This window comes from Prionailurus viverrinus, chromosome C1 (assembly GCF_022837055.1).
Source record: "Prionailurus viverrinus isolate Anna chromosome C1, UM_Priviv_1.0, whole genome shotgun sequence".
Lineage (NCBI taxonomy): Eukaryota > Metazoa > Chordata > Mammalia > Carnivora > Felidae > Prionailurus > Prionailurus viverrinus.
In genome coordinates, this window is record NC_062568.1 from 13,899,749 (window position 1) to 13,919,716 (window position 19,968).

The 19,968-nt window shown below is 47.0% G+C and overlaps 1 protein-coding gene across 4 annotated transcripts in view; it reads right to left on the bottom strand.

The window, feature by feature from the left end:
* The window catches only part of PLCD4 (phospholipase C delta 4), a 22,526-nt gene extending 2,668 nt beyond the window's left edge, over positions 1-19,858 (bottom strand). For 2 of the 4 annotated variants that reach the window (XM_047873505.1, XM_047873503.1), the window contains exons 1-12: positions 19,742-19,858; positions 16,488-16,543; positions 16,187-16,345; positions 14,660-14,888; positions 13,400-13,529; positions 12,348-12,579; positions 7,931-8,132; positions 6,261-6,405; positions 5,238-5,390; positions 2,068-2,262; positions 417-512; positions 119-275 (exon numbers count right to left, since the gene is read on the bottom strand). In XM_047873505.1, coding sequence (XP_047729461.1) covers positions 119-275; positions 417-512; positions 2,068-2,262; positions 5,238-5,390; positions 6,261-6,405; positions 7,931-8,132; positions 12,348-12,579; positions 13,400-13,529; positions 14,660-14,888; positions 16,187-16,345; positions 16,488-16,509 — 1,720 coding nt within the window. In that variant the 5' untranslated portion in view covers positions 16,510-16,543; positions 19,742-19,858. Of the gene's footprint in view, positions 1-118; positions 276-416; positions 513-2,067; positions 2,263-5,237; positions 5,391-6,260; positions 6,406-7,930; positions 8,133-12,347; positions 12,580-13,399; positions 13,530-14,659; positions 14,889-16,186; positions 16,346-16,487; positions 16,544-18,868; positions 18,933-19,741 lie in introns of those variants that run through there. The other 2 variants (XM_047873504.1, XM_047873506.1) reach the window with 2 other exon arrangements.
* Positions 19,859-19,968: the final 110 nt, after the last annotated feature.

A 19,968-nucleotide genomic window follows, 5' to 3' on the forward strand; every position in this document is an offset into this window, starting at 1 on the left:
GTAGCTCCCTCGTCTCTCCTTAGTCCCCTTGTCCTCTTTCTTGGGACTCATCTGCCTGCCCAGCAGCCTGACCCTACTCATCCCAATTCCCTCCCTGGCCCTCCCTTTCGGTCCTGACCAGCCTCTTTGATGAGGCTCTTGGCCTTGGTTTCAGAGAAAGATGATGTTTCATAGAAGCGGTAGTGCTCCCTCGAGTGAGTGAAGCTGTGGAATGAGACGGCCTTCAAGTAGACAACCAGGGCAGAGAGGGATGGACACATGATGGGTTTGGATTTCTGGAAAAGGAGAAAATAGGAAGATGAAATTGAACCCTCAGCGATCTGAGAGGAAGGGGCCGGTGGCCAGGATCTGAATTTCCCCACCCAGCCTGAGCCTCTGCCCACTGCCTCCCCATTGCATTCCCCCTCCTGCCTCACCTGCTTGGGAAAGAGAAGGGACTCAGGCTTGGAACTAGGAGCCTGAACCATAATCTGACAACAGATAGGCGTACAAAACGGCGGACACATCACAACCTGGGGATGGGAATGGGAATAAAGGCAGTCTACATACACTGATGGGACTGGTTTCAGCTTCTGGGCTTAAAGCGTCTGCTCTACTGTTACTTTCTGGGCAACAGGTTTGTAATGATTTTTAAGCAGAGGGGTGTCATCCTCCCTACCTCTCATCTTTTAAAACAATAGTGAATTTTGGTCAAACCCAGACAGATATGCAAGGTATGCAAATGGGCATGGAAGTCACACCTGGAAGGATATGAGGGTCCCAGAGTAATAGCGTTACATTTGTCTCCTGAATTCCCATTTCCTTCCCTGGACATGGTAGCAGGTTAGACACCACAGCCCCAGAGAGGACAGGGTAAGCCAGCAGTTAGTCAGCTAAGTCAAGGAAGCGCATGAGAAGGAAATGCAGACTTCAAACCAGGATCTTGGTGGACCCACCAATGGCACCCCTTCCCCACAGGGAGTTGGACCACCCTGGCACAGCCTTCTTGAAACCTTCTCCTTCCCTGACTTTCTGTTCCTTCTTTTTGGTCATTTCCAGCCCCTTCTCAGAGTCACCTTTTCCAAGAAGCTTTCTCTAAGCTCATTTTAGATGAGGCCACAGGCGTCCCTCCACTAAGCCCTACTTACCCAATACAGTAGAGCGTGTTTTTGTCCTCTCTCTCTCCCTCCCTCCCTCCTTTCCTCCCTCCCTCCCTCTCCTCTCCCTGCTCTCCCCACACCAGTGGTTTTCAATCTGGCCTTTAAGAAGATTGAGAATTAGTACAAAGATGTCTCAGGAGGGGCGCCTGGATGACTCGGTCAAGCATCTAGTTTCAGCTCAAGTCATGATTTCTTGGTTTCTGGGGTCAAGCCCCATGTCAGGCTCTGTTCTGACAGCTCAAAGCCTTTGGATTCTGTGTCTTTCTCTTTTGCCCCTCCCCCACCTGAGCTTGCTCGCTCTCAAAAAATGAACATTAAAAAATTGTTATTTTACTTTATTTTTAAAATTTTTTTTTAACGTTTATTTGAGACAGAGAGAGACAAAGCATGAATGGGGGAGGGTCAGAGAGAGGGAGACACAGAATCTGAAACAGGCTCCAGGCTCTGAGCTGCCAGCACAGAGCCCGACGCGGGACTCGAACTCACAGACCGCGAGATCATGACCTGAGCTGAAGTTGGCCGCTCAATCGACTGAGCCACCCAGGCGCCCCAAAAAATTGTTATTTTAAAAAGATATCTCAGGAGTCAGTGGGGGGACCCAGGAGAGAGCCACATAGGTGCTCCACCTAGGACAGCTCCACATTTATCTCTTGTATACAGAGCACCCGTATAAGATTTCATTCAAAAAAGATTTCATGGCCCAAAGAAGTTGGAAAGCCACTGCAATCTCTCTCTCTCTCTCTCTCTCTCTCTCTCTTTCTCTGACCATATATAGTGATGCCATCCCTATACCTCGTTTACTGGGGGTAAGGGGCGTTTTGCTCCTTGGCTCTCCACCTTGCTTGGCTCTAGTCTCTCCACACATGAACTCAGCTTATGGTACAGACCGACCCAGTGCTAGAGCGGAAAGACCACCCTCCTGGCCCACCTTGTCCTTCTTTTTGTCCTTACTGCGGGGGCTCAGCTCCTGGGGCTCAGACTCAAACTGGGCCTCCAGCTCTGGCCTAGCCTCCTGCTCTCCCTCCAGTTGAGACTCCAGCACTTCCTCCTCTTCCTCTTCCTCGAGGTCCTCCTCAAGGGTCTGTAGCTTCTTCCCCTTCACCAGGATCTTCCTCCGAAGCTCCTGGGGGTGGAAATGAAGGGACTTGTTTACTTGTCTGCTCTGGGCCCCTCCTGGGGACCATGCAGTGCCCACTGCTCTGATGGGACCACCTCAAAGACAGGGGAAGTGGGTGGTCAGGAGTGCCCATGGTCGGGGGGCGGGGGGGGCGCTGCATGATACATAGAGTAGGGATTCCCTATCCTTAAGCCAACTTGTAACATCCCTATCCATTTGGAAAACAATACATGGGACCCCTACCTCACATTTGAAGATTTCTCCCAGATTAAAGATTTAAATGTAAAGAACTAAGAGTATCAGAAAAAAATAGAGAATCTTTTTGAATAATCTTTCAGTGGGAAAGCCTTTAGAAACAGGAGGTGGAAAAAAGAAGAAAAAAAACCAGGAGATGAAAACTCAGAAGACATAAAAAAGACTGGCAGATTTGACTACATAAAGCTTCAAATCCCCAGTAGGGCATGGGGCACCTGGGTGGCTCAGTCGGTTGAGCCTCCGACTTCGGCTCAGGTCATGATCTCACAATTTGTGGGTTCGAGCCCTGCGTCGGGCTCTGTGCTGACAGCTCAGAGCCTGGAGCCTGCTTCCGATTCTGTGTCTCCCTCTCTCTCTGCCCCTCCCCCACTTGTGCTCTGTCTCTCTCTCTGTCTCTCTCTGTCAAAAATAAATAAACATTAAAAAAAATCCCCAATAAGGCAGAAGAGGCAATAGTCCAAAAGCAAAGACTGCAAAAACAGATATTTTCCAAAGCATTTATATCTTTAACATTTAAAAAATAGGGGCACCTGACCGGCTCTGTTGGGAGAGCAGGGGACTCTTCATCTCAGGGTCGTGAGTTCAAGCCCCACATTGGGCGTGGAGCCTACTTAAAAATAATAAAACAAACAAACAAACAAACAGGGATGCCTGGGTGGCTCAGTCAGTTAAGCATCAGACTTTGGCTCAGGTCATGATCTCATGGCTCATGTGTTCGAGCCCCACATTGGGCTCTGTGCTGACAGCTCAGAGCCTGCAGCTCACTTCAGATTCTGTGACTCCCTCTCTCTCTGCCCTTCCCCTGCTGACGCTCTCTCTCCCTCTGTCTCTCATAAATAAATAAATAAATAGTAAGTAAGTAAATAAATAAATAAATAAAACCGTAACTACAGTTTCTTGCTTAGGAATCATCTCTGTAAAACAAACAAACAAATTTGTTATGTATCAACAAAGATTACAAACCCAGGGTGACCTGGGGTTCCTGGGTAGCTCAGTCAGTTGAGTGTCTAACTCTTGATTTTGGCTTGGGTCATGGGATTGAGCCCCAAGTCAGACTCCATGCTGAGCATGAGTCTGCTTAAGATTCTCTCTCTCTCTCTCTCTCTCTCTCTCCCTCTGCCCCTCCCTCCCCTGTATGAGCTCTATCTAAAATAAAATTTAAAAAAAGATTATAAACTCCAATAAAAGTGGGTAAATAATATAAATTAATCCAAAAGAAGAAAATATAGACCTTTCTTTTTTAGAAACTTGAACTTTTCTTTCTTTCTTTTTTTTTTTCCCACATTTGCCACTATGAATCATCTCACTACTGGAGTTGTTTGTAGTCATTCTCTTACACTGTTGGTTGGAATGCAATTTGGTTTTTTTCCTCCGGGGGCAACTTGGTAATAATTACCAAAATATCAACATGCAAACTCTCCAACCCTGCAATTTTACTTCTAGAAACCCATCTCACAGAAAGAATAAATGAACAAAGCTGTATGTAAAAATGAAAACTTAGCAACAACCTGAATGATTACCATTTACTGGTTGAATAAACGATGGTTCATAACAGAAAATAGAATACCACATAGGAAATAGAACAGCTATTAGAAGGAGCAAAATTATACATGAAAAGACATCCATGATATATACGGTATGTGAAATATAAAAGGGATATAGAAAAGGACCCCATGCACGTTTTTAAAAACATAAATATACATACACATACATGTTTATATAAGCATTTAAAAAAAACTATTGACAGGCACCTGGGTGGCTTAGTCAGCTAAGCTTTCCAGCTCTTGATTTCAGCTCAGGTCATGATCTCAGGGTCGTGAGATCGACCTCGGATCAGGCTTACTGTGGAGCATAGAGTCTGCTTGGGATTTTCTCTCCCTCTTTCTCTGCCCCTCCTCCACTCATATTCTCTCTCTCTCTCTCTCTCTCTCTCTCTCTTTCTCTCTCTCTCTCAAAATAAATAAACCTTAAAAATCTATTGACAGCTGTTTTGGGAGAGGCTGAGATTATGGTGGGGGACTTCCCTTTCTGTATATTGTTTGTATAGTCTACAATAATTATGAACTATCAGGAAAAAAAAAGATATTTCCATTGAAAAAAGAAATAAGAAGTAAATAATTGATTTAAAATTTAGAGAACTATAAACAATTCTGTATTCGATTGTATTTTTTAAAAATTAGGGGTGCCTGGGTGGCGCAGTCGGTTGAGCGTCCGACTTCAGCCAGGTCACGATCTCGCGGTCCGTGAGTTCGAGCCCCGCGTCAGGCTCTGGGCTGATGGCTCGGAGCCTGGAGCCTGTTTCCGATTCTGTGTCTCCCTCTCTCTCTGCCCCTCCCCCGTTCATGCTCTGTCTCTCTCTGTCCCAAAAATAAAAATAAAAAATGTTGAAAAAAATAATAATAATAAAAAAATAAAAAAATTAAAATTAAAATTCTTGGGACATCGGGTCATGGTATTGAGCCCCACACTGGGCTCCACATGAGCGTGGAGACTGGTTGGGATTCTCTCTCTTTCTCTCTTCTTCTGTCCCTCTCCCCTGCTCATGTTCTTTCCCTCTCTAAAATAAAAATTTTTTAATTAAAAAAAGTTGTCTCCAAGATACTAAAGAGAAGGATAATCCATCTGAGGGTGAGGAGAAGGGAAAGGAGGAGCATGGAGGAAGGAGCCGAGATGGGGAGGGTATGGAAGCCACGGTAGAGCCCGGGCTCGGGGAACAGGGCGCCTACCTCAGGCGAGGGCAGCTGAGTGGGCAGCAGCCCGTCCAAGGTTGTGCTCAGCAATTGTTCCCCCAAGATCTCGGTCAGATGAAGCGCCATGACCTGCTGCTGCTCCCAGGTGCAGTGGTTCTCCAGGGACAAGATGACTGGGTAGTCTGATGTCTGATAGGGAAGGGAGGGGACGCTGGAGCCAGAGTTCTATAGCCTGTAACTTCCTTGCGTCTCCAGGCCTCCCCTGGTGACTCACTCAGCGGAGTACCCTGATGGCTAAACTCCTCTGACCCGATTCCAGGTGTCAAGGAGGTCTTGCTGGGTCTGGGGCCCACCTCATGTTTAAAAGTCACTGTTGGGGGAGCGCCTGGGTGGCAGAGTCGGTTAAGTGCCCGACTCTTAATTTCGGCTCAGGTCATGATCTCACGGTTGGTGAGTTCAAGTCCAGTGTCAGGCTCCAGGCTAAGAGTCTGGAACCTGCTTGGAATTCTCTCCCCGCCCCTCTTCTGCCTCCCTGCTACTTGTGCATGCTCTTTCTCTCTCTCTCAAAAAAAAAAAAAAATAATAATAAATAAATAATTAATTAAATAAGAAGAAAAATTAAAAAGTCACTCTTGGGATCCCAAATCTGAGACTTGTACCAGGTCTGACCCAGGTCTCTCTGGGACCTTTGAGTGTTTAGAAGGCTAGGCCATTCCCCTAACTATGTGCTCATGTTACACTCTCATCTCCCGATTCCTCTTGTCCCCCAGCCCTACCCACCATCTTCTCTGCTTCCTTATCCACCCTCTCCCAAATAGGTGACAGTTATTCAAGGTACTAGTTACTAATCTCTAGCAATAGCCTCTCTGACTACTAATTACTGGTGACATACCCAACCCTTATTCATAATCCCTTAATATTCGCCTGATGTTTCAGTTGCACATATATGCTATTTGATATGACCTCCCCTGTATCCCTCTACCCTCTGCAGATCCAGAGCCAGCCACTCCTCCCTCAGATCATCTTCCCTCACCAGTATGCTCATCCCGGGGCTCCCACCTGGAAGGCGTACTGTGCTACAGTGGCCACGACATCTTTGAACGGGATGCGGGAGGTCAGGGTGTGTCCATGGTAAACGATAGGCTCCCCACTAGGTCCGTCCCATATATCCACCTCCACACAGCGGCACCCCCTCTTCAGGGCCCTGCAAAAAACCCCAAACACCAAGAGACGGAGAGGTTAAGGTCTCCTCTTCCGTCTAGGGACCCTTACCCACTCTGGAGAGAACAGTGCTCGCCGGCACTTATCTGTTAAGACCCTTTCACGCTACATCTCCGTGGGCCTTTCTCTGTCCACTGGAACACTGTTACAGCTCTCACCACCTCCACCCCCCCACCCCCAGCCCACCTAACTCACAGGTTGCCTTCAGCAAGTCATCACATATTGCCTCATGATGCTTCTGGTGTTCTGGTTGTGTATCGTTCTGCGGCCCCTGAGTTATTTAAACTCTTAGGAAATTTGTTTGTTTGTTTTTACATTTATTTATTTTTGAGAGACAGAGAGAGACAGAGCACAGGTGGGGGAGGGGCAGAGAGAGAAGGAGACACAGAATCCAAAGCAGGCTCCAGGCTCTGAGCTGTCAGCACAGAGCCTGACGTGGGGCTGGAACTCACAAACTGTGAGATCATGACATGAGCCAAAGTCGGATGTTTAACCCAACTGAGCCACCCAGGCGCCCCTATTTGTTTGTTTTCAAAGTAAGCTCTATGCGCAACATAGGGCTTGAACTCACGACCCCAAGATCAAGAGTTGCATGTTCTACCAACTGTGCCAGACAAGCACCCCTCAAATTCTCAGTAAATTTATACTTTATTTTCTCTACTGAATGTCCTGGGGCAGAAACAATATATTTCACTAATCTTTGTATACCCTGAAGCTGCTAGTTCAGTTGCTGGCAATGTAAGTCAAGATATCTCGACTATTCAATCTAGCCACAGATAATCACAATAAAAGAAGATACCACTTATTAGCTATTAACACATGGATTATCTCATTTAATCCTCACAACTCAGGGGGAGCCTGGGTGGCTCGGTCAGTTAAGTGTCCGACTCTTGATTTCAGCTCAGGTCATGCATGATCTGAGGTTCGTGAGATCAAGCCCCACATCGGGGTCTGTGCTGACAATGTGGAGCATGCTTGGGATTCTCTGTCTCCTTCTCTCTGCCCTTTCCCTGCCCCACTCAAAAATAAATAAACAAACATTTTAAAAAGTCCTCACAACTCAGACAGAATAGGCATTGTTATCATCCCTATTTCATAGAAGGGGAAACTGAAGTACAGAGGGGTTAAGTACTTAGAACCAGAGTACCAAGCTCTGAGAGAGCTAGGATTTGACCTCAAATGGTCCGACTCCAGAACATACGTTTCTAACTTCTATGCGCTACTGCTTTTTGTGTAACATTTACTTTATTTGTTCAAAATAAACCTGTCAGGACCTCTGGGTTCCAGGGGCATTTCATAGCCTATGAAAGAGAAAGCAGCTCTATATACCCATAGAGTTTCAATACTAGTCTCCTGTCAGTCTTCAACATGTCCTTCAAGTCTCCCAGGGATCCAGGGATCCTCAGCCCCAACCCCCCCCCCCCCCCCCAGGACATGTTCTCAATCCCTGTTAGCTACTGAGAGCACAGATGGCCCCTTCTCATGAGCTGGAGCCCTTCCCGCTGCACCGTATATATCCTTCGACGCTGCTCTGGCCACAAAGCTGGTCCCCCACTAGGTAGGTGTTGTGAGAGGAGTTGATATAATAGTGGTTCAGGGGTTGAGTCATATCCTGGTAGATGGGGAGGCAGGCTGGGTTGAAGACATCTCCATCCTTCGAGCAGAGGTAGCTGAGGAAGCCATCCAAGCTCAGCACATGTCGCACTTTGCCTAAGGTGGGGAGCAGGGGAATGCCAGAGTGAGAAGCTCTGAGTGAGAGCATCCCAGCACATCCCCAGCCCGTCTTTCACTCCACCCCCTCTTCCAGAGTCCTGACTTACAGATGGTGTCCACTCCCAGCCTCTAGATCCCAAAATGTGCCCCACCCACTGTCACTTCGATCATCGCCGCCCTCAGAGAAAGTTAAAGTTACAAGGAGAATCGTTAAGATCATTCTAGTCCAGCAGTGCCTGGGTGGCTCAGGTGGTTGAGCATCCAACTCCTAATTTCAGCTCAGGTCACAATCTCACGGTTGTGGAATTGAGCCCCACGTCAGGCTCTGTGCTGAGCGGGGAGCCTGCTTGGGATTCTCTCTCCTTCTCTCTCTGCCCCTCCCCCACTCATGGTCTCTCTGTCTCTCTCAAAAATATATAAGCTTAAAAAAAAAAAAGCATTAGTTAAAAACAAAACTAAACATCATTCTAATCCAGTGCTATCCAATAGAACTTTCTGCAATGATGGAAATGTTCTATTCTGTGCCATCCAGTATGGTAGCCTCTAAACACATATGGCTACCAAGCACCTGAAATGTGGTTGTGTGACTGAAGAACTGAATTTAAAATTTTGACTTTAGCTAATTATTATTTTTTAAGTTTTAATTTATTTATTCTTTTAAGTAATGTCTACACCCAGTGTGGGCTTGAACTCATGACCCGGAGATTAAGAGTCCCATGCTCTTCCAACTGAGCCAGCCAGGCACCCTGATTTTAGTTAATCTAAATGTAAATAGTCACACAGAGTTCATGGTTACCATAATGGACAGCATAGTATTCAGTGCAAAGGGTTAATTTTATAGATGGGGAAGCTGAGGACCAGAGAGAAACAAAGTCAAAGACTTAGTGGCATGACCGAGGTACCTGTGATTTATTCCCTGGGCTGCGTAGCTGCTGCCAACCATGACCTGAGGGTTTCTTCCTATCATCAATTCTCAGATGGTATTTTGAAGAGTATTTGTCCAATATCACCTTACACTACACTTTCTTTGATGGTAGGGTCCTGTTACTCCTTCCATAGCCCTCACCCATCTCAGCATGGGCTTCACACAATACCAACGACAACTAATACTGAGCACTTATACCTGGGATGTTCCATGCAGCATCTCTCTTAATGCTCTCACCGACATGATGAGGCAGATATAATATAACCTGCCCTGAGAGGTTAGGTAACATAACTAGTAAGTGAAGGAGCTGGGATTTGAACCCAGGCAGCCAGGTGTCTGAGCCACACCCGTATCACTGGGCTGTGCGGTCTCACTGAGGGTAACAACACTGCAGAGGGGTTCTCTTGGGAGGCCAAACAACTTGACTCTAATGCCCAGCTTCCTTGCTCCAGCTTTGACAAGGCCTAGAGATGGAGAAAGGCAGTGGCAGGAAGTCAGGCAGGAAGTTTTCTTCTTGATAGTAATAACTTAAATCACGAGGGTAAATCCACAGTTGCCAGATACTTCTCATGTTCATCATTTCATTTGGTAACCAATTATTTTACAAATGAGCAAACCATGTCTCACTTTGCCCAGGGCTACTCAGTTAGTAAGAAGTACGGTGGGGAAGAGGAGAAAGCAGGCAAAAACCTCTCTGACCTCGGCCGCAGGAACTTCTAACTCAACATGTCTCTGGAGGCAAGGGAAACAAAAGCAAAAATGAACTATTGGGACCTCATTAAGATAAAAAGCTTCTGCATGGTGAGAGAAACAATCAGCAAAACTCAAAGGCAACTGAAAGAATGGGAGAAGATATTTGCTAACAACATATCAGATAAAGGGTTAGTATCCAAAATCTACAAAGAACTTATCAAACAATCCAGTGAAGAAATGGGCAAAAGACATGAATAGACACTTGTCCAAAGAAGACATCCAGATGGCCAACTGACACATGAAAAATGGTCCACATCACTCATCATCAGGGAAATACAAGTCAAAACCACAATGAGATACCACCTCACACTTGTCAGAATGGCTAAAATTAACAACTCAGATGATGACAGATATTGGCGAGGATGTGGAGAAAGAGGATCTCTTTTGCATTGTTGGTGGGAATGCAAGCTGGTGCAGCCACTCTGGAAAACAGTATGGAGGTTCCTCAAAAAACTAAAAATAGAACTACCCTATGACCCAGCAATTGCACTACTAGGCATTTATCCAAGGGATACAGGTGTGCTGTTTCGAAGGGACACATGCACCCCCATGTTTATAGCAGCAGTATCGCCAATAGCCAAAGTATGGCAAGAGCCCAAATGTCCATCAATGGATGAATGGATAAAGAAGATGTGGTTTATATATCCAATGGAGTATTACTCAGCAATCAAAAGAATGCAATCTTGCCATTTGCAACAACGTGGATGGAACCAGAGGGTACTATGCTAAGTGAAACAAGTCAGTCAGAGAAAGACAAATATCGTATCACTCATATGTAGAATTTAAGATACAAAACAGATGAACACAAGGGAAGGAAAGCAAAAATAATATAAAAACAGGGAGGGGGACAAAACATAAGAGGCTCTTAAATATAGAGAACAAACTGAGGGTTGCTGGAGGGGCTGTGGGTGGGGGCATGGGCTAAATGGGCAAGGGGCATTAAGGAGGACACTTGTTGGGATGAGCACTGGATGTTATATGTAGGGGATGAATCACTGGATTCTACTCCTGAAATTATTATTGTACTATATGCTAACTAACTTGAATGTAAATTTAAAAATAAATAAATAATTTTTAAAAAGGAAAAAAAAAAAAAGAAGTACAGTGGGGAATTGAGCCCAGGTCTCCTGGCTGATACGATGCTCTGCAGCCAGAGTATAGTAACTGCCAGGTGAATGCAGGGGAGGGAACATCCAGAAGGACTGGCAGTAGAATAAATGTAACTGATGTCTACCAGATCCTGCACTGGAAAGGGAAGATCCCACTTCTAATGCCTCAGCATTCTTCTTCTATTTAGTTTTCTGAAATGATTTCCTTATAGCCCCCTTTCTTCTCTGAGCATGAACAGGTATCTGGAATCAGCGATTCTAGCCGTTTCTATTTGACTCTAAGTTCCATGAGGGCAGTGTCCTTGTCCAACCTCCTCCTGCTGTATTTCTGGTCCTGAGCCTAGGTCCTGGCCCATGACAGGTGCTCAGTAAGCATTGGCTGACGTAGTGAGTGAACGAATGAATGAAAGGGCGTTGGGAGTTGAGACTTGGCAACGTGGGTCCCTTGTCCAGCTCTCATTCATCTCGTCTCTAATCCTCATGCTCCACAGAGGTATGAGGAAAGGGTCCAGTGACTCGGGTTTGAATCCTGATTCCTCCTCTCATTAGCTGTTGGCTTTGAGCAGCTCATTTGATCTTTCTAAACCCTAGTTCTCTTCTTTCGCACAACTGACTTAATAACAGAACCCACTTCAACAGGCCATTGGAAGGATGAGGAGAGAAAAGGCATGTAGCAATGTTGGCACATGACGGGATACTTAGCAGAAGCCGAATAAAGATTATGCTTTTGATTTACAAGGTTGTAGGGAGGACTAAATGAAGTAAGTGATGTGAAAGTTCCTTGTAAATCATCTATTATTAATGTCAGTTCCTGCTATTCTGAAGGGCATGGAGGGCAGGGAGATGTCCACTGAAGGGGCAGGGAGAAAGGTCTGAGGGCAGAGAGGGCGTATGTTAGTGGTGCTTGCTAAAAGCTGGGTGACTGGCCTCCTCATCACGCCCCCTCAGCCAGGGACTGACTAGCTTCCTTCCCCAGGGGCTTAGCGACTCAAGAACCACTCGGAGATTTGGAGAGAGCTCAGGAAAGGGCAGAGACCCAGCACTTAAAGAAACAACAAACAGGGACCATGAAGGAGCTAGAGGAAGAGGAATCATATGCGCTAGAGGAGAAGCCAAGGCAAGAGGCCAAGGATCTCCCTTTTCCCCTGGGGACAAACGTTGATACCAGGAAGAACTTATTCTGAAAGTGAAGCAGGAGCAGAGTGGAAGAGAGGGGACTTAAGGAAGGGTCTTCCTCTGGAGAGATCCAGCACGATGGGAGACTCCTGTCTTACTTGGGAGGAAAATGATAGCACAGGGACTGGCATACGGGTAGACTCAGCCTTCCCTGAGCTAGGCAGAAGGCGGCTTGGCTCTGGACCTTTCTAACCCTGGTCCCCCTCCCCGCCCCGTGACCGGTGCCTCTCCACCCTCTGGCCCTCTTACCGCTATCTGAAGGCTCATAGCGGTCGATGAGTTCCAGAGCAAGGTCTGAAGCTCTTTCTCCTTCTTTCTGCTCCTCTCGGAGGAAATCCACAAATTCCAGCAGGGTCAGCTTCTGCCCATCAGCTGAAAAGTTTTCAAACACTTCCTGCACCTCAGGGCGCTTAGTCAACGCCTTATAGAACTCTACAAATTCTTCTCCTTCCAGAGTCCCAGACTGGGATGTGTCTGCTGCCTGCAAGAGAGGGTTTAGAGGACTGTGGACAAATCCTTTTAAGAGCAAATTTTACGGCTCCAACTTGCCTTGTAAGGGCAATCTTACTGACAGATGGATACAAACACATTTCCACAGTATGCCCACAGAACTCCTGACATTTAGTGTTCATAGAAGCCACTTTGGTAAGTAAAAAGCAAAATGGCAGCCACACCATTTGCTACTAGAGAAAAACTTCAACTAGAAAGAGTGAAATGCCCCCCAACAAGGTCAAAAGATCCCTCCTCCTATTTACTCACATTCCAGTTGGAGTTTTCCATTGATACTAGGCACCTGTGAAATTCTGGCTGTGGACAGAGAGGTCCTTGAGCTACGACATAGTAATGTATTGTTTGCCTTTCATAAGATTATGAATCATCTTTCCTTTTTTAAATTAATTTATTAAAAAAGATTTTTTAAGTTTATTTATTGTGAGAGACAGAGTGTGAGCAGGGAAAGGGCAGAGAGAGAGAGGGAGAGAGAGAATCCCAAGCAGGCTCTACACTGTCAGTGTGGAGCCCGATGCAGGCCTCAAACTCACGAACTGTGAGATCATGACCTGAGCTGAAACCAAGAGTCAGATGCTTAACTGACTGAGCCACCCAGGTGTCCCATGAATCATCTTTCTAAGAAGACCGAAGGGTAAGAAGCATGCCCGACACTTTCCATCGAGCCTGGCATAGTGGTAGGGTGCATAGGAGAGATTCAACAAAGAGCGATGCTGGATGGGGCCAGAGTACTTCTGGCCAACTGAGAATGTGGCCTTGCCTGGCTTCTGAAAACCCTTCCCCGAAAGACTCACTTGGAAAAGCTGCAAGGCATATTCCTGGTCCATTTCCACATTCATCAGGTGTAGTAACCGCTGGACCTCTGGGAAACTCATGCGACCATCCTGGTTCTTGTCTCCACGCTGGAACCAGTCACTCAGCCACCCAGGTGTGAGTCAAGGCAAAAGCACCGTGTGTGTGTTTGTGTGTGCAGATGAGTGTGCATGTTCATCCACTGACATATTCTCCCCTATCATCTTCCCAGTCTCTCCTCCATGGCCAATGCATTTTCCACATTAGCTGCCAGAATAATCTCCCCAGAGATCTATCTTGTCCTTGCATGGCTTAGGTGCCTGCAGGGGCCTCCCTGTTGCCTGCAGAAAGGAGCCCAAGTTTCTTAACATAGATGAAGGTCTTCACCCCCATGAGCTGGCACCCACCCAGCCTTCTCACCACACCTCTATCCTCCCTGTACTTTGGCCAGACTCAGCAACCCCCCCACTCTCTGATGTCCCACTCTCCCTCCTGCTCTTCAATGTTCTATGTCTGGGCCTTTACTCATGCTATTCCCTCAGGCAGGAGAGCCTTTCCCTCCTTCTTTATGTTCAAATTCTACTCCTTTTCAAGGCTCGGCTCAAATGCAACTTCCTGCCTAACGTTTTCTTAGAACTCTCTTAGCTAGAATTAAGTATTTCTCCTTCCTTTGAACACCCACAAATAATCTAAGTCCCCTAACACTTCTAAGATACTTAGGTTATTTACACAATTCCATTTTTTTCCAACGACCAAAACAATGCCTGAGTCTCACTGATCTTTGTACTTCTAAAGTGTGGTATAGTGACTGACACCTTCTGCTTAATAAATGGCAAATGAATGAATGAATGAACGAGCAAATGAATGAACGAACTGGCATGGAAGGTGAATACAATCTAGGAAACCTGAATCAGTCAACACCACTAAAGCTGCTTCCCAGTCCTATGCCAGCTAATGCCACTGGGATCTTCTGTTCAGCTCTCAAGATCTGTACCTTGTTTGGCCTTTTGCCTCTCACTGTCCCAATCCTGAAGGGCCTAACTTCTGCCCACTCTCTGCCTGGCTATGTTTTTTGCTGTCCCAAGCCTCCATTACTCCTCCAATATCCTCTGCCTCATATTGGCCTGAGCTGCCCTTGTCCACCCCAACTGGACTCTTAGACCCCCCTATCCCTACATGCCACGCACCCCCCCCCCCCATCCTTAGCCCTGCAGCTCTTTCAGTGACCCCTGGTCCCCACTCTGACTCCATCCTGCTGATACTGGTCCAGCCGCTCCTTTTGGTCCATGCTGGTGACAAAGTCCACCAAATGTTGGAGCCCCTGCATCCATATCTGGGCCTCCTCAACGCTGTTGGCCACCAGGTCCAGGTTGGAACGGCGGCCATGGAAGACGATGGTGAAGCCCTGCTCCAGGGGGAACTCCTCTGCCAGGCTGCGCAACAGCTCAGACTCATGGCCCTCACGCACTGTCTCCACATCAGAGATTGAGACTGCCGGAGAAGAAATGAGTGGGGCACTGAGGAAGAGAATCCACCAAATTGCAGGGGCTAAGGGTCAAGGACCAGTACTCCCTTCCTCTCTGTGAAGCCATAGGGAAGAGGAACTCCAACCTCCACAGGATGAAACCCCTGAATCCTTAGTACAGGGAGATGCAGACCCCTGGGATTCAAGATTCCCCATGAGTCACGGCCATTTTCATAGGCAGCATGGTAAGGGGCCTGTGTTGGGAGTGGCAAGACCTGGCTTTTGGCCACCAGCTGGCAGTGTGACACAGACTAAAATGACTTAACCCCTCTGCTCTCATCTGAAATAAGGGGTGGTCCCTTCCGTGGCCCGGTCACAGAATGTCTCAGGTCCTTAGACTCTAGGGGACAGGGCTCTAATCCCCCTTTGCCAACATCCTGCCTTATCTCCTCTCTGAATTTCAGCTCCCATGTAGAGGCATCACAGGAGGACTGTCAGGGCTGACAGAAGGAAACACTCTCGAAGTCTACATTGTAGCAGTTACACCAAAGCGTGATGTGCCCAAATTCAATTCCCCTATTCCAGGTTTGAGGGCTTCCTCTTTCCAGATGTCTAGGGGAGAGCCAGAGAAATTCTTCCACCCCGTTTCCTCAGCTGGAGGTGGTGTGGCTGGTGAGTTTTGATTATATCTCTAAAGCAGACTCTCTTAGATGTGTCCTGTGATCAGATTTTTAGAGGGTTCATAAGGCATCTCTGGCCAATAGGATGCACACTGCTATGTTGCATTTATGATTTTTAAAAATATTCATCATTGTGGCTAACGCATTAAATGCATCCTGGCTTTAGGTCCCATGCTAGGTGCTTTATACATGAACTCATTTAGTCCCTGTAACCATCTAGGCAGGTAGTGTCTAATCCCTATTTTGCAGATGAGGAAACTGAAGCTTAATTTAAGTAACTTGTCCACTCAGCTAGAAAGTTGCAGAGCAAGGGTTTTAATCCAAGCAGCCCGATGCCTGAGATCATGCCTTAATTTAATAGTAATAAAATATAACCTGTGATTTATTGAGCCTTATTATATGCTAGGGCTCTCCTAAGCCCTTTACATGCAATAAGAATGTTGCATTAACATTGAATCCTCATAAATAGCCTTATGAGACAAGTGCTGTTATAATTTCCACTTTGCAGGCTAGGAGAGAGACACAAGAGGGACAGCACAAGGACACATTGTAGGATCCCGGTCCCTCCCCTGCTCTCTAGCTGCTGGTCTCTTCAGAGTCCTGTCTACCCAGCACGCCCACCCCTAGCTATCCACGTGACTCACAGCTGGGCTTGGCCTTGCCTCCTGCCTGCCGGGCATGCCAGACTGTCATGCCATCATCCTGAAGTCTGAAGTATCTTAGTTTCTTCCAGCTTTTGGACCTCACCTTGCGCACCAGCATGCCTTTCTGCATCAGCAGCACATCTTGATTGATGGGCAGCCCTGGGCCAGGAGAAGAAGGGGCTGGGTGGGTAGCTGGCAGGGAGGGTGGAGGGCCCCGGAGGAGCTCTTGGGACAGGGGTCCAGACTCCTCCCTTTCCCTGGGCTGTGTCCCCAAGCTCTCCTCTCCTGCTGGGGTACTCACGGCCTTGCATCAAGGACACCATCACCTACTGCTCCACAAGCTGGTGCCAGAGTCACCTAAAGGAGCAAGGAGGAACAAAAAGCTTTGGATTAATACTGGTGGTCTTAGAATAATAGATCAAAGGAGGAAGAGAAGGAAACCAGTGTGCCCTGACTGGCCACTATGTGCTAGGTACCTCATCTACAGACTCTTCAGCTCTTTTTACTTCCAGTTCGAGTTTGTTAGACTCTGAGGCTTAGAGAGGCTAAGAAACCTGCATCAGATCACATAAGATTCAGAATTTAAAGCCAAATATGTCTGATTCCAAAGCCTTTGCTGTTTCCCATAGTCAGCTCCAGAGAGGGATACACCAGAGCTTTCTGCTCAATACCCCACAGTCTGCTGGGTAACCTGCATCATCCTTCTTAGCTCCTGATTATTAGGGACTACCATCAAGCTGGCTGCCCCCTTTAAGAACCTGGAATCTCTCTAGATCCTAGTCTTCTCTTCTCCAGATGGAATCACCCCAGCTTCTCTATCTTGGGAGCCCTCTCCACGATCCTGTACAGATCAACCAGCTCCTGGGGACCAGGGCAGAACGTCTCTTTTGTCTCTTCTGTGACACTTAGTGCCATACTTGCAAAATAAGCCATCTCCTTCTGCCTTCACACAGTCAAGCGTATTTTATACTCCTTGGCCTAACAGTTATTCTCAGTTTAATGGACCAGGTAAGTTACGTAGTCTCAGAACTGCATTTTGTTAAATTTTTTTAATGTTTATTTATTTTTGAGAGAGAGAGAGGGACAGACAGACAGACAGAACGTGAGTGGGGAAGGGGCAAAGAGAGACAGAGATAGAATCTGAAGCAGGCTCCGGGCTCTGAGCTGTTGGCACAAAGCCCGACATGGGGCTCGAACTCACAGACTGTGAGATCACGACCTGAGCTGAAGTCAGACGCCTAACCGACTGAGCCACCCAGATGTCCTAGAACTGCGTTTTCAAGTCCTCTCTACCTACTAAAAAAGATAACCTTCTTTAAGATCTATGCTAATTTAGGACCTGGGTAGGGAACAACAAACTTCCCTTGAAAAGAACTAGAAGACTTGATATGTAGCCCCTATAAGAAATTATCAACTCTTGACGAAATCTTTCTGGAATTGACAAAGTTCACGAAGCATAAAGCTCTATGCTTTGTATAAGCAAAGGAGCTGCACTTGAATAGAATTGTTGTGTTTTTTAATTGATAAGTTAAAAGTTTTGACAATGGTAAGTATCTAAAACCTGAAAAGCATCTCTAAAATCAGTCAGGTAGTGCTCCATTAAAACATTGTGAAGTTCAACTCCCTATGTTTCATAAATGAAAAGCAGAAGTCCAGAAATGTGATGTGACTTGTCTCAGGTCACACGGCCTATCAGTGCCGTATCTCTGTTTAGTTGGAAGAGCCTATAAATCTTTAGGGAAAATGTGGGGGGTCACTGAAAATACAGCTTCCCTGACTATAGTACCCAAAGCTGAAGTCCAGGAATGTGATAGACCCAATGAAGGCTTCTTTCCTTCCTTCCTTTCTAAAAAAAATTTTTTTAATGTTTATTTATTTTTGAGAGTGACAGAGAGAGCACGAGCTGGGGAGGGACAGAGAGAGGGAGACACAGAATCCGAGGCAGACTCCAGCCTCCGAGCTGTCAGCACAGAGCCCAACACGGGGCTGGAACTCACGAACTGCAAGATCATGATCTGAGCCAAAGTTGGACACTCAACCGACTGAGCCACCCAGGAGCCCCTCTTTGTTTTTTAAAGTAGACTCCACACCGAGTGTGGAGCCCAACATGGGGCTTGAACTCACAACCATAAGATCAAGACCTGAGCTGAGATCAAGAGTCCGATGCTTAACCGACTGAGCCACCCAGGCGCCCCTACAGAAGACTTTCTAAAGGACTAGCGAACATGCAGGGGCCCAGAGGGAGAGGAGAAGGTTGGCAACCAATCCATATCTAAGTGGGAAGGACAACTTGAGGCAGCTCTCAGGAGAGACAGAACCCCGAGACAGTTCCAAAAAGCAAAGGTTTTGCTGGCTGAAGCTGAATATGTGAGCCTGGATGAGAACAGAAGAAGCCTCTGGATGGACGAAGGGGCCCAGAGTGCTTCACGAGAGGCAGAAAAACAGCTCTGCTCTTTTGGGTGGTGATGCAGTCTGGAATCTGAGGCTTGCAAAAGCTGAATGAAGACTGAAGTAATAGGTGCTCTCCTAAATGTCTCAGGTCCTCAGACTCTAGGGGACAGGGATCTAATTCCCCTTTGCCAACATCCTGCCTTCTCTCCTCACAGAATTTCAGCTTCCATGTCTGGGGCATAGGGACTCTGGGATGGGGTGGGTCTCAGCCCTGGGAAAAGACAGAATTACCTTCCCTTACACCTGTGTCCAGAAGCCTCACCAGAATGTCCTGAAACATGGGAAGCCCACGGGAAGCCTAAGCTCCAGTGCTGGGACACTCCTATTTTTGAGCCTATCTCCTCTCAAATGAGCCTTAGGAAAAAAAAAAAAAATCTTTTTAAGTAGTCCAACACAAGGCTCAAACTCACAACCCTGAAATCAAGACCTGAGCTGAAATCAAGAGTCAGAAACTTAACTGACTGAGCCATCCAGGTGTCCCTCTTTAGAAATTTATCTAAGGCTTTTTGTCAGACTCCTCCAACCCCAGGGCTTGCCTTGCTCTTCCAATTCTGCTCCCGTTCCTGACTCGCTATTTGAAACCTAGATCCAGGCAACATGTGGCCATATGAGGGCCAATTCCAACTCAGGGAGCCTCAGGATATCAGAACTGGGCTTCATTTTATAGAGAAGGGGACTGAGGACTAGAAAGATTAACTGAACTGCCAGAGTCATCGAATGAATTAACTAAATAGCATAAGTGGGACTAGAACCATGGTTCCATATGTCCAGTTTGGAGATTTCACCAAGCCTCTGCCCTTAGAAAGGGTTTTGTCTCAGAAGCAGGTTAGGGCAGGGCTACGAATCCATAGGGGACATGGGCGTTTTGTCTCTCCTCTCTGTCATCTTCTGCCCCCACCATGTCCCACTTAGTAGCCTTTCTTTTCTTTCTTCCAGTTTCTCTTCTCCCCCATCCTGACACCTTCATTTTCCCTTCCCTCAGCTCACCGTTCTCTCCTGTTCCTGTCTGCCTCCCTACTTGCCTCCTTGTCAGCCTCTCTGTGCTCTCCTTTCCTCATCCTTCTCCCCGCCTCCCCCCTACATCCCCCCTCCCCCCAGGCTCACCTCTTCCTCTCTTTCTTTCTCTTCTAATTCCCGATACCTCTGGTTCTTGTCCCCTGTGGAGATTTTGAGACTGGGGTCCAGGAGGGAGGAGGACACTCAGGAGTGCACCCCCTCCACTCAGGCTCACTTTCTCCGTATCCTAGGAGACGGACTGAACACACTGCCCAGAGAACGCGACTTAGAACCCAGGTGTTCTAGGTGTTGCTGCTTCCTCTGGTGTTTGAAGG